The 13,539-nt window shown below is 39.0% G+C and overlaps 1 protein-coding gene across 1 annotated transcript; it reads left to right on the top strand.

The window, feature by feature from the left end:
• Positions 1-5,949: 5,949 nt before the first annotated feature.
• On the top strand, positions 5,950-11,718 carry tpi1b (triosephosphate isomerase 1b). Its single transcript, XM_026940066.3, has 7 exons — positions 5,950-6,155; positions 9,865-9,988; positions 10,136-10,220; positions 10,353-10,485; positions 10,650-10,735; positions 10,825-10,912; positions 11,016-11,718. The coding sequence occupies exons 1-7, from the start codon at positions 6,044-6,046 to the stop codon at positions 11,132-11,134; spliced, it is 747 nt and encodes a 248-aa protein (XP_026795867.1). The 5' UTR covers positions 5,950-6,043; the 3' UTR covers positions 11,135-11,718.
• Positions 11,719-13,539: the final 1,821 nt, after the last annotated feature.

The following is a 13,539-nucleotide window of genomic DNA, read 5'->3' as shown; positions in this document are numbered from 1 at the left end:
TAAGTTAAAACCACTCAAGATATTAAGGAGCCACCACTTCTCAGAGTCTGACTTTATAAATGAACTAGTGTCTGAAATTATGGTAATGATCACCCTTTGAAGGAAAACATAAAAAAAAAAAAAAAAAACAGCTGATGAATGAAGCCAACAGACAACAGTTTCTGATCAATAGCCAACAGAAACATCTTCTAAGAAAATGTTGGTCCCTGGTCTACAGAACAACATTTATGCAAAGTTAATTTAGGTTAAAATATAAAAAATAAAGTATTTATATCAATAATTGTCCAGTTCAGTTTTACATATTGTGTATTTATGATAGTCATATCTGAACAGTGATTTTTTTTAATATGAAAATTGATCATTGGAAGCAAGATCATAATTAAAAAGAATGTGCAAATTGTCAATCTCACACATGATTCAGATGCAATATAATTATTACGGGCAGCTGATTAATTAATTATCTGCCTGATAAAGGTTAGAGTAATATCTTAAGCTGCAACAACAATGCTTTTCTAGTAAAGAACCTTGAGAGGCAATGTAGTTTAATAAAGAGGGAAAGATCGTCACATAATAAATGGTGCCCTACTATTTTAACACGTGTGCATATCTCGTCAGTCTTATCCCTGACTGTCCATAACACATGTTATAAGGATTAAATATGGACACAAGTACAGTATGTCCTGTGGAAATCTGTCATTACATGTGCAAAGCTGTTGCTTTTCAATGAAATATGTGTGTCTTCCTGCCAGTCTCTTTTGTTATTACAGCGATCTTGTATGCTAGAAAGCCAAAACATAAGTGAATGCATTATTATTATTATTATTATTATTATTATTATTATTATTATTATTATTTAGTTGGAGTGTTCCAAATCTACAGAAGCTCTGTACTGCCACACAAGAAAAACATTCCCATCAGTATCATTATTATGAGAAAATATCAAGTCATTATGAGAAAATTCTCATTATAACAAGAAATGAAAAGCTCCAGTAGTCACAATGTCATGCCTGTGGATGACACATGAAGTGGGCTAATGTCACTTATACAAGGGCCTGCTGTGAAAATTTCTTATACTCAATTCTCATTATTTCCTACACTATTTTCTCCTCATTCTAAAAATCAGATAATTGAATATGAAACTGAGTGTAATATACTATCAAAAAAACTCAGTATGAAGGATTTTATATAATGGCTCTGCGAAACTGCAATTCACTTATTTCCTATATAGTGTTATCTCCTTCCTATCAAAATAATTGAGTCTGAAACTAAGTCTAACACTTTATCAAAATATTTAATATGAAGGAAACAGAGTGTGGGATTTTTTAAAATAATGGTTCTGTGAACTTAGCATATGAGGTTTTATCAGATGTAGGCAAATTGCACATTCTGCTGATTTCCTGTACCATTATATCCTCTTTATTATCATTATGATACTAAGTATAATATACTACCAAAATATTCAATATTAAGACATTTTGCTGTAGGATGGTTTAATAATAGCTCTGTGAGTCAAGTGAATGTGGGCAAATGGCACTTTCTGCTTATGTTCTATACTGTCATCTTTTCATTATCAAAATACACTCACTGAGCACTTTATTAGGAACACTGTACTAATACTGGGTAGGGTCTCCCTTTGCACAAAACACAAAACAGCCTCAATTGTTCATGGCATGGATTCCACAAGATCTCACTGGCTTCTTCCCACCAATAGCATGCAGGTAGGTGGATTGGCTACACTAAACTGCCCCTAGGTTTGAATGAATGTGTGCATGTTTCCCTGTGATGGAATGGAGTCCCATCCGGGGTGAATTCTCCCACCATATGCCCGGTGTCGCCTGGATTGGCTCCAGATCCACAGTGTCCCTAATCAGGATTAAGCAGTTACTGAAGATGAATGAATGTGTGTGTGTGTGTAGGTGGGGTGATGTGTCTCCCAAAATGTCTATGCACCAGCCTGATCTCTGCTTTCTGTTTCACTTTGGAGAAAAAATAATGAATAACACAACTTTCAGCTCAATTTAGGAAATGCTGGATATTAAAGTCTCAGTGGTGTTGTGACAAAATTGCAACAAAACTACATTATTTTTTGTTAAGTATTTCTGCTTGTCCTATTTCAGTAAATAACCTCGTGGTGCCCCCTACTGCCAGAAATCCCACAATTCATCCCACACCACAGGTTACGACAGGGACTCTCAACCTTCTTCGTCCAGTGACATATAGCATGAGTATTGTATTTTCTGGTATGTCTAGTAAGAATCCATGACTGTGCTGCAAAAATATGTTTTTTTTATTTTAAATAGCCGCTTTAGTGTCAGAGTGCAATGTAAGAGGAGCCAAGAGGAGCTTTAAGCTGTCTAATAAAGTCTAATAAAAAATTTAATTAAACAACAACAACAACAACAACAACAATAATAATAATAATAATAATAATAATAATAATAATAATAATAATGATATGGCCATGGTCTTGGAATGGGATGTTCAACAAGCACATGTAGTCAAGTAAAATACAGCGTGTGTGTGTGTGTGTGTGTGTGTGTGTGTGTGTGTGGCTGCCAGTGTGACTGACTCACACATATATCAATCTGAAGTGTCTTAATTTGTTTGGATTCCCTCTGGAGTACCCCAACAGCCCTAACACTGTTATACAGGTAACACACACACACACACACTTAGTTTACACTTTCTGACTAAAACAGCATTCCATAGTATTAACTATATATCAGATCTGCCTATATAGAACAGTTATTACACACTAAATTGTCCTTAGTTAAAACAGCATTGCATTTGTACATCACACAGTTAAAGGCTGACATTTTAGCCTGAACAAGACTCTACTCCTCACCTGACTTCTCTGCTTTTAAAGCAAGGTATATTAATTGACTTCATGCAAAAATTTTGTTTGTACCCATTGTTTGTTTAATCAAGATTATTTGGTTCTTATTATTATATTATTTATTGTCATTTGTATATGTATTTTGGCAGATATGGAGCATTTATACCATAGCTTAAACAATAAAACAAATAAGACTTCAGCGCCACCTGTGTATCAGCCACAGCTTATAACTGTACACTTTGGTGGTGCAGAACAATTATAACAACATCACCTCAAACAAAATTAATTAAGAGATTATCACACTTGACTAATGCTATAGGCTACTATCTAGTGAATTTTTAGAGTAAGTTCATAATAGGCAGTTAAGAGTCAACAGCATACAGTCTTCCGTCATACTGTCGAGACGTACCTTTGTTCAAGTGTGTGTTCCCATCGCCAGTGAGGCACACACAGATGACCTAATATCATTAACCAGGTTGCCAGGTTTCAGCAAGATTTCCAGCCCAACTACATCTCCTGGAACTAGCTCAAAATGCGGCATTGGAAAAGGGAGATGGATTTTTAATCTTTTTCTCAGCTCTTGTGTGGGAAACAAGGTCATTGTGGTGCACACACATTTCTGATATCCAGACAATCCCTACTCCATTATCCACTTTCCTTCTCCCAATCTTTGCAATATATTTTACAGTAGAAATAGTTCTGTACATCATAGATACACTGTCTACACTTACACATTAACTTTGTTTGTGGAAATTTATTAGAGTTAATTTCAATTTTTATTTGCTCTTAAAAAAGATCTTGGTGACTGCACAGTATTTTAAAATATAGCCACCCTGTTATTAACTGTCCTGCCCGCTGCTCCACAAGACGTGTGATTCCTGTCCCAACTGACCTCTATTACTACTTGATGTAGTTCCCATTTTTGACCACTAGTTGCATTAATAACTCTGTAGAGCTAAATGGGCAGGGAGCATGCTGCCCCACATCTAACATGTAAGGCAAACAGATCACCAGAACATCTGCTTATATCTTTCAAATAGCAACATTTTTTAGAGCAGTCATAATTAGTATTTCAACTGAATTTAAAATTCATGGAGACATGAATGGGGACTTCATGAAGATTAATATTTGTTGATATATGTGGTTGGCTGCTATATGTCTTGGGGCATCTAGCCTTAGGATGAGCTTCCACTACTGTGCCAAAGGCCCTGGTCATATCAGGTATTAATATCCCTCTCGAGTGATCCGATAACAAGTGGAAATGCCGAAATGTATATCCATTCACACCTAGCAGTATGGACACGTCTCCAGTGACTGCTTCAGATCAGATTTCATACATCGTTTCCACAGGAGGAAGGGTGATGTGTATGTTTATTACCCCTGTCTTCCATTGCATACCTGTAATGGCTGTTTTAAACATTCAAACATTTTAATCAAGTGGTCAGCTAACAAAACTTATAAATGAACGAGAGATGAAGAAAGAAGCTATGAAACGCATCTGCTTTCGTCTATGCTGTTATAGCATCACCTTTATCCTTTAGTCTAGCAGCAGAGAGGTCTACCATTCGTCACGATTTCCAACCAGGCTAGCAATGATTATGTATTTTGCAGCTAGAGTTACTTTCGTGTTCACACTACAAATGTGATGTGGTCATATGTGTCCCAGATCACCTCCGAATGTGGTCTGAGTGATCGGATCACACTGAGTTTTCCGAGAAACCCTGTTCACACCTGTACTTAGTGCTGTGTCCACTTACAATCAGATAACCCAGGATGCACATTAATGCCAGGTGTGAACAGCGCCCAAAATCCCTGACTCAAAAATCTGCTCTCCGGAGGAGGTAAGGAGGTAGGATCAAGGAATCAAGGGGACATCAATTACAGTACTGGGAAGCACCCTCTGTCCTGGTATCGGAGATACATTACTTTGTTTACTTAAGTAAATCTAGTAACTCATAATGCTGTAAGCAGCTCTATCCCTTTTGTTTCTGTAACTCACTATGTACAGACTTGTGACACAACGCGTGAGGTAAAGCTGCGTTCATGCCATGTCGTAATTATCGTATTTACGAGATTCCGACTTGTAAAAGCCTGTAATTTTGTAGAACTAGAACGTAGAACTCATATTTATATCTTGTTAACTAGGAATTTTCTGAGAGCTTCGACTTGTACCACCTGACTGCTGCAATGTCATGTGGAAACACTCAAAATGGCGGCTGCTTCAGCAGTAAAATGTAGTCAAGTGGTAGTCTCGTAATATTTCTGTGTAATAATTTGTATAATTGACTATTTTTAATGTCTTAATAATGCAATATTATTCAATATTTAGCAACAGCATAAAAATGTGATTTAATGTTGTAATTATGTATTTTTTAGTCAACGACATCATGTCACACATACAGGAACACATAATTCAGAGTCCGAGGATGTGAAAAGCTCCGAGTAGAAGGTCCAGGGTGTCATCTAGTAATTACGGTAATTCTGACATGGTGTGAACGCAGAGTAACCCATGAGCTGCTACATGTTACAAAAGATTTTTTTTTAAAGAACTTTATTGAAAATCAGACAAGTATACAACAGGTGAACAACTTGTGTATACCATACAAAAACATCTGAAAGTGCCAGGGGATCAGTAGATGAAAAATAAAGAAGTAATAAGAAAATAAAGCAAACAAACAAACAAATAAATAAATAAGAGTTACTCAAAAATCTTGTAAAGCTTAAAAGAACTATACGTTTTAACAGCTTTTTATTAGAACATTCAGAGATTTATTGATAGCCCTAAAAAGTTAGGTTTTTTGTTGGTGAATTTTGATTTATGCATGTAAAATTTGGTTAAAATACTAATCAAACTGATCATATAAAATTGAGAGCTGATCTTTCTGTCATAGTCAGTGAAACCAAACAATACATTTCTCCAAAGTTTTACAAAAGAATTTTACCCACGTGTGCAACACGGAAGCGACCACGTGCAGGTGGTAAAGGGGAAGTGCACACAGGAGCTGTGGTGTGTCTGAATTGGAACACACCCCACTCTGACGCTTCAGCTCTGCAGGCCAGTGGGCTGTCTGTGGGCGGGGCTTCGTGCTCCTCTATATAAACCCCCTGCAGGGACTTCTCACTGCTGTCCATCTCTCCTCCTGAGGTCACCTTGGCTTCACTGGCAATCTAGCAGGCTGTGTGTTGGTGCTTCAACTTACTGCAATCATGACTGGCAGGAAATTTTTCGTCGGTGGAAACTGGAAGATGAACGGCGATAAGAAAAGCCTTGGAGAGCTCATCAACACTCTGAACAGCGCTACACTCAACGCAGACACCGGTGAGACAAGGCAAAATGACAGCCAGGCGAAATGCTGCATGAGTCCTCACCTGAACGCACCGTCTTTCCGTCACTTCCGGGTGTACACAGAGCTAGAACGCTAGTTACTGTACAGCAAATGTCAAGTCTCTCACACACACACACACACACACACACCTCTCCAAACACTGAAGTAGTGTAGTAGTATTCAGCTAGCGGGATGAATTAAAGCGGGGATGTGTCACCTCTGTGTCCTCACTAGTTATCATGTAAACAGAATGTTTAAGCATCAGTCCATAACAGTCTGTCAGAATGATGCTAATCTGTAGCTTGCGTGCAAAAGCAGGCTGGATGACTACATGCTAACGCGGTAGCTAACTGGCTAACTCAAGGTAGCATGCGACCCAAGGTCGTGTGTGTGTCTGTGTTTAAGGGGGAAGATGGCGGATTACGGTGTGAACGTCGTTTTTTTTTTTTAAAAAAATGTATTTTATTCTTATTTATTTATTTGTTACCGGTTAATCACTAGCTTTAACGGTGACCGTGGCCCCAGCTGTGTTGTTGCGGAGGGATGCTGCGGACAGGCCGGAGCTGACAGCTGCCGTGGGCGTGTATGGAGCAGCAGCGCCCGAGCGCGCGCGCGCGCGCGTGTGTGTGTGTTCGGCAGCACGTAGCCCGGAAACAAACAAGAATCAGTGTTGTAGGTCTTTTAAAAGTATCTTCATGACTATAGGAGATGGAAACGAAACGGTTTTCTTGTTTCTAACCACGGAAAGGCAGTAACGCGGCTCCTCTTGTGACTTTTGGTCCATTTTGGTGTCACTTATTATTAGTATAGTTGAGATAAAGTTCAGTTTAAGCAATACCTCTGTCTCTGCCCATATAAGGAAATCCTGAAGGCTTCACAACACTTCATATTTATAATGTAGGTGAGCAGAAAATGCCTTTCCTTAGTTTATTCAAGTGAGGATTTTTTAAAAATCAATATAAAGTCAAAACTTAGATTTACTGTTCTCTCTCTCACTCACACACACACACACAGAGCTGTGGACTTCAACCAGCCAAAGTTCACATTTCTCTCCCAGCCAGCTCTCACATCAATGATGCTCTACAGCTACAAAGTCAAATAGCAAGGCCTGAGATTTTGTTACTTTTTTTTTTTTTAATAAGTTAGTTTATTGACACTGTGACCTGCCTGACCTTTATCTTCCAGTTTGTTTGACCCATGATCCTTGTAAAATGCTAAGTGACCTTTTCACTGCTGACCTCCGACCTTTAGACGGTGAAGACTAAGATTGTGTGACCTTTAAGGCAGAGTCACTGCTGGGGTTTAATTTAGATCTGACTTTACCCAAGATAGTCTTGCGAATACCACATGCTGATCCCTGTCTCCACACTGTACAGTGCTTTGAGGACAGTGGACACGAGTTATAGTTATAGGGTTATGCTTGTATGTGGAAAAAAGAATTGCAGTTATTAATATAATTCTCTTATTGGTATCCTGGCCTTTGAAATACACTATACCTTTTAATGTGTAACTGCTACCAATTAGGTTAACAACCTTGGGTTCACCACTCTTGACCACTGAATGGAGAAATACATCGATTTTGAATTTGAATAAACACAGTTCTGCACGTTCATCCTTCTTCACCATTCTGCTGGTGGGTGATGTTTAGAAACCTAGAGTCACAGAACAACCAGGAATTTTTTTTTTTTTTTCCCCTCCATACATTTATTGGCTCTGCTACAGGGTTTTTTTTTTTTTGTTTTTGTTTTTTCCCCCCCTTTTCCCTCCTCCCCCCAGGTACTCGGTTAGGTATGCATAAATATTTTGGTGGTCTACATCCAGCCTGCGGTTCACCAGTTGATGACCCATGGTGTATATTGTAAAAGCTTGGTCTACTTGTATGTTTTGCAGTCTAGGAAAACCTGTTAGATACCTCTCTGAATTCTGCCAAACGGCAAGAACATATGGGTTCTTTGACATGTCATCTTTTAAGACATTAGTATATTTCACGAATTATTATTTTAATTGTTGGCGAAGGAGACTGTTTAACAAACGCAACAGTAAACAGTTTGCCCAAGTGTGATTTCCTCACAGTGATCAAGTGCTATGGCGAAACAGATGTAATTCCAATCAATTTGTAATCAGATGCTGATTGTCAATGTCTGACACTTCAGCACTGCAGTTGGAATTTCTCCCTTTTCACGTTTGGGGTAACCATACATCAGAATGCTAGAACTTTACTTGTGGTTGAGATGCATGTAAAAGAGAAATGGTTCAGTTCAGGTCTGTAGCTTTCAGAACTGTGTAGTAGAAAATGCCAGAATTGCATCATGTGAAGGGATTTCCCAGGCCACTGCACATATTGAGTCATAGCCTACATTACATCCTGGTCACTACAGTCAGAGTGAACGCTGCTTGATAATACCACCAACGTGGTACTGAGTGTAAAACTGAATCCTTCTCTTTACCAAGCTTGTTTGCTCTATACAGTGCCTTGCATAAGTATTCACCCTCATTGAACTTTTCCATATTCTGTAGTGTTGCAACCTGGAACTGAAATTGGGGGGGAAAAATTGGGATTACATGTCCTGAATCTACATAAAACAACCCATAGTATGGTGAGAATCAATATACACTGACTGTCCACTTTATTAGGAACACCTGTGCAACTGCACATTCATCCAGTTCTCTAATCAGCCAATCATTAGGCAGCAGCACAATTCATAAAATCATGGAGATACAGGTCAAGAGCTTCTGTTAATGTTCACAACAAAGATCAGAATGGGGGGCAAAGTGTGAGCTCTGACTTTAACCATGGCATGGTTGTTGGTACCTGATTGCCTGGTTTGAATATTTCCGAAACTGCTGATCTGGGAATTTCACACACAATAGTCTCAGTTTACACAAAAGGATGTGGGGGGGAAAAACAAAAACACTGGGTGAGTGACAGTTATGTGGGTGGAAACGCTTTGCTGATGAGAGCTCAGAGGCAAATGGCCAGTTTAGCGCACATTGTGCAAAATTATTTACAGATCATTTTGTGATTTGGATCTGTATACTTCGCTGTTGCTGTGAAATCCCTAAATTGGTTCTGGTGCAGTTTTCCTCAGAAGTTACATAAATAATTTAATGGAGTGTATACCTGTGTGCAATTACCGTCATGTGATCTTGATGTAAATATTGCTGGAAGACCCCAGAGTATGATGGAAAACATACCTAACCAAACAGCATCATGAAGACCAAGGATCTATCAAAATAAGGACTAAGTTCTGGGAACCTGTCAATTAGAGTTTAATTCTGTAAAATATCCCAAATTTCAAATATACCATGGTGCACTATTAAATACATTATTGAAAAATAGAAGAATAGAAGAACTGCAGAGTCTCCAACATTCCTTTTGGTAATTTTGAGTTACCCATGGCCTCTTGGCTGCTTTCTGTACCTGATCACTGACCTTTGTGTAGCTTCATGTGTTTACACATCAATCAAGTCTCTTTCATTTACTGGGTATGTAGGAAGCTAGAACTAGTAACCATCTAAAGAACTCTTTGCAAAGAGTGTAGTCACCTTGTTAGTGGTAGTTAGTTGGCTTATGTATTGTGGGTTAATTACACGTCTCACCAGTACCACTTTCTTGCGTCTTAGCCATTTCACATGTTTTGACTATGTAAAATTGACTTATAGTGTTTTTGACTGGAGTTCCTTATAAAACTGTTCTTGCAGAGGTGGTCTGTGGTGCTCCTTCCATTTACCTCGACTTTGCCAGGTCCAAGCTCGATGCTAAAATTGGCGTGGCCGCGCAGAACTGCTACAAGGTTGCCAAGGGTGCCTTCACTGGAGAGATCAGGTACAGGGCCACACATGAGGGATTCAGATTTTTTATTTTTTATTTTTTTTTGTGTATTTTTTTTTTTTTTCTTTCAATAAAGTTTTACATTTTAGTGTGCCTTACTTTTTCATTCACTCTGTCTCTCATCCTTTCTCCCTCCCCAAGCCCTGCGATGATTAAGGACTGTGGTGTGGAGTGGGTGATTCTGGGACATTCTGAGCGGCGTCACGTGTTTGGAGAGAGTGATGAGGTAACCCATGAGAAATGAATCATTGCTTACCAATCCTTGCACAAAAGTGTGCTAGGAAATCTTAGACATGTGGTGGCTGCAGGGAGGACTGTTCAACACCTAAAATGTGTGTTGTGGCACTGATCGTTGCAGCTGATTGGCCAGAAGGTAGCTCATGCTCTCGAGACTGGCCTAGGTGTGATCGCTTGTATTGGGGAGAAGTTGGACGAGAGAGAGGCTGGCATCACCGAGAAGGTTGTCTTCGCACAGACCAAAGCCATCGCAGGTAAGTGAATATGGTTGTCGGCTGTACGGATGTTTGTGTGTAACACACATCCCGTTAAGTTTAAAAGGTTCTAAAGGATTAACTATTGCTCCGTTATTAATGATGCACGGATCTGTTAAGTGTATGGTAATTTCGGGTGCTGAAAACTGCTTCTTGTGTTGCAGACAACGTTAAGGACTGGAGTAAGGTAGTGGTTGCTTATGAGCCTGTATGGGCCATCGGCACTGGCAAAACTGCATCGCCACAACAGGTACAACCATCACGAGTTATTAGATGAGCAGACTTCTACAAATGTGCTTCCTGTAGTTCAGTGTGATAACTTTCACTTTCTGCGTGTAGGCTCAGGAAGTGCATGATAAACTCAGGCAGTGGATCAGTGCCAACATTTCTGAGGCTGTTGCTAACTCTGTTAGGATCATTTATGGAGGTAAGGGGCCACTTCATGACTATTACTGGTCCATAGAAATGTCATTGATCAGTGACATTAGGTTCAGGTGAAGACCACTGAAGCTCTTTTCATTCACTTTCAGGCTCAGTTACTGGGGCAACCTGCAAGGAGCTGGCAGCCCAGAAAGATGTGGATGGCTTCTTGGTGGGAGGAGCTTCACTGAAGCCAGAGTTTGTTGAGATAATCAACGCCAAAGCATAAAAGAAACTTGAAACAGAGTAGCTGAGGAACAACTGGCACTAACTATGCCCATTTCACCACCATTCTAGTCCTAGCATAAAGCACTTGCGTCCCATTCAAACGAAATCTTTATTTCCACCTCTTCCCAAGTATTTTTGTGCTGTTGCTGCATCAGTTTGCTTTTAATTTGTGCATTATGTATTGTCCTTGAAAGAGATGATTTAGTCTTGATGTGATTGGCACTTAAAGTGAAGGCAGTATTATCGTACTGAAAGGAGATGATGTTAACTCTCCATACTAATGATAAAACTACCTACCTGGATTAGAGGAATTAGCACTGGGATTTTAGGCCTTGCCTTTACATGACAATGTTTACCAAATCTTTTTGTGCATATACTGTCACGTTTATGGCAAAGAGCTAATAACTGTGTATTGCACAAGTCGGTAGAATTCCCTCTTATTGTATGTTCTGTGACTTAAATTAATAATGCATCAAATGCTCTCTGGCCACTGTGTCTAGAAGCTGTTCATGATGTGTCATAACCAGGCACTATAAGGTTAATGCAAGTAAGAAACTTGTAATAAATGTTTGAGAGTAGAACAAACCCCCTCTGGTTTTATTCCATGCATAATCAAATCACTTAAACAGTACAATTAGGTAATGTTGAAAGTGACCCAAAGTCATGGGAGTCATTGGCATTATCAAGCTCACACTTTCAAGAAGTATAATCCTGTATCTGATTAACCTTTCATTTCATCCGGATCCTTTACGTATAAACCTGAAGCCAGGTTTGAGAGGTTGTTTTACATAAATTTCAAGAAACCATACTCAGCTTCTGTTGTTCAAGTTCTCTGTGTTTAAAATGTCTTGAAATACTGAAGCCACCATTTTCCAGGTATTAATCCAAATAGCCCTTGGTTTTCCAGCACTTTCAAATACCTCCAACACCCAAATACCTATTCGTACACACAGTATTTATATATCTAATATATACAACCCCTGGCAAAAATTATGGAATCACCACACTTAGAGGATGTTCACCCAGCTTTTACTTTATAGCAAACAAACAAATCACAGATATGACACAAAGGTTTTGTTCAATAGCTTAACAGTCTGGTTTGTGAAATATTTTTGTTTTCACAAACAAATTTGATATCTAGCCTCTCATTCAGAAGCCCAATACATACAAGCAACCTCAGCTCTTGATACTCTGAGACTCCTCTGAACAATCTACTGTAAGGGCTTGGAAATCAGTTTCACATTGGGCTGCATCATGAGATGAGTGTTAGGGTTGTTCTGTCATTTTGGTAGGGCTAGTGCTTTGTTCATGTTATAAATTGCTGTTTTATTGTGTGTATTTAGGACTTGTCATTCTCAAAATCACAGAACAAGAGAGCTGCAAAGCAAGGATATATGGATAAAATGAACAGATTACTCTTGCTGGTGGGTTTGGGTCAGTACTGCCATGATAGTGTGCATAACAGCTATGGCATTTGTCCTGACAGGAGCATAAAAGTTCATACAGGCACCCCTGCACAGCCCCATAGCCTCCTGACACTGCTACTGGGACATCTGCCCCCCGATTAAACAGCCTCAGTATTGATTACTGAGAAAATGGTCAAGAATCTATTTTAATCACCATAAATCAAGGCTAGTCTCTGGCAGACTGTAAGTGACTTCCTTTTTTCATGGAAGTTTTGCTGTTTGTACATTAGGGGACAGTAACAGCTCCAATTCACTACATAACCTAAATAAAGCAAGAGGCTTGGTTTTGATATAATTATCAATTGGCAGTAAAATTAGAGATGAGTAGCAAACTTTATTCTCAATTCTATCTTCTTGTACAGCAAGAATGGAGTTATAATTATTTGAATATCAAATCATGATACTTGAGAAATAACATTAGTTTTCCCTTATATCCTCTTAGCAAAAATGAAAATAGGCAAATGTACTAGTAATATTTATATACAAAAGTAAGTGGTCCTCAAGGACCACAGATGATCCATGTTGTAAACTGCTTGGTTTAGGCACATTGGGAGCTGCAAGAGAACAGAAATGAGGAACATCTTTGGACCCTGATTACTGAGTTGGGTTACGATCTACACTATATGGTCAAAAGCATGTCACCTAAGTACTGAACGTCCCATTCCAAAACCATGGGCATTAATATTGAGCTGTTCCCACCTTTAGTTTAGCAATAACAGCCTTCACTTTTCTGGGAAGGCTTTCCACTAGATTTTGGAGCGTGGCTGTGGGATACTGTCCATTCACCCAAAGGAGTGCCAGGGGTAAGGCACTGATAACGGGTGAGAAGGTTTGGAGCACAGCAGTCATACCAATAAAACTGATACTCCACACTTAAAAAAAAAAAAGGCTTATTTTTCCAAATGCAACTGTTCTACAATCACCTGATAGAAACAAAATT

Source organism: Pangasianodon hypophthalmus, chromosome 1, assembly GCF_027358585.1.
Source record: "Pangasianodon hypophthalmus isolate fPanHyp1 chromosome 1, fPanHyp1.pri, whole genome shotgun sequence".
NCBI lineage: Eukaryota > Metazoa > Chordata > Actinopteri > Siluriformes > Pangasiidae > Pangasianodon > Pangasianodon hypophthalmus.
The sequence above is the reverse complement of the archived record's forward strand: the minus strand, read 5'-3'. Positions and strand labels throughout refer to the sequence as shown.

Excerpts from the sequence above, each read along its gene's own strand:
- tpi1b (XM_026940066.3), top strand. The coding sequence starts at position 6,044 with ATGACTGGCAGGAAATTTTTCGTCGGTGGAAACTGGAAGATGAACGGC. Across the intron at positions 10,486-10,649 it reads ACAGACCAAAGCCATCGCAG|ACAACGTTAAGGACTGGAGT; the intron begins GTAAGTGAATAT and ends CTTGTGTTGCAG. Across the intron at positions 10,913-11,015 it reads TGTTAGGATCATTTATGGAG|GCTCAGTTACTGGGGCAACC; the intron begins GTAAGGGGCCAC and ends ATTCACTTTCAG.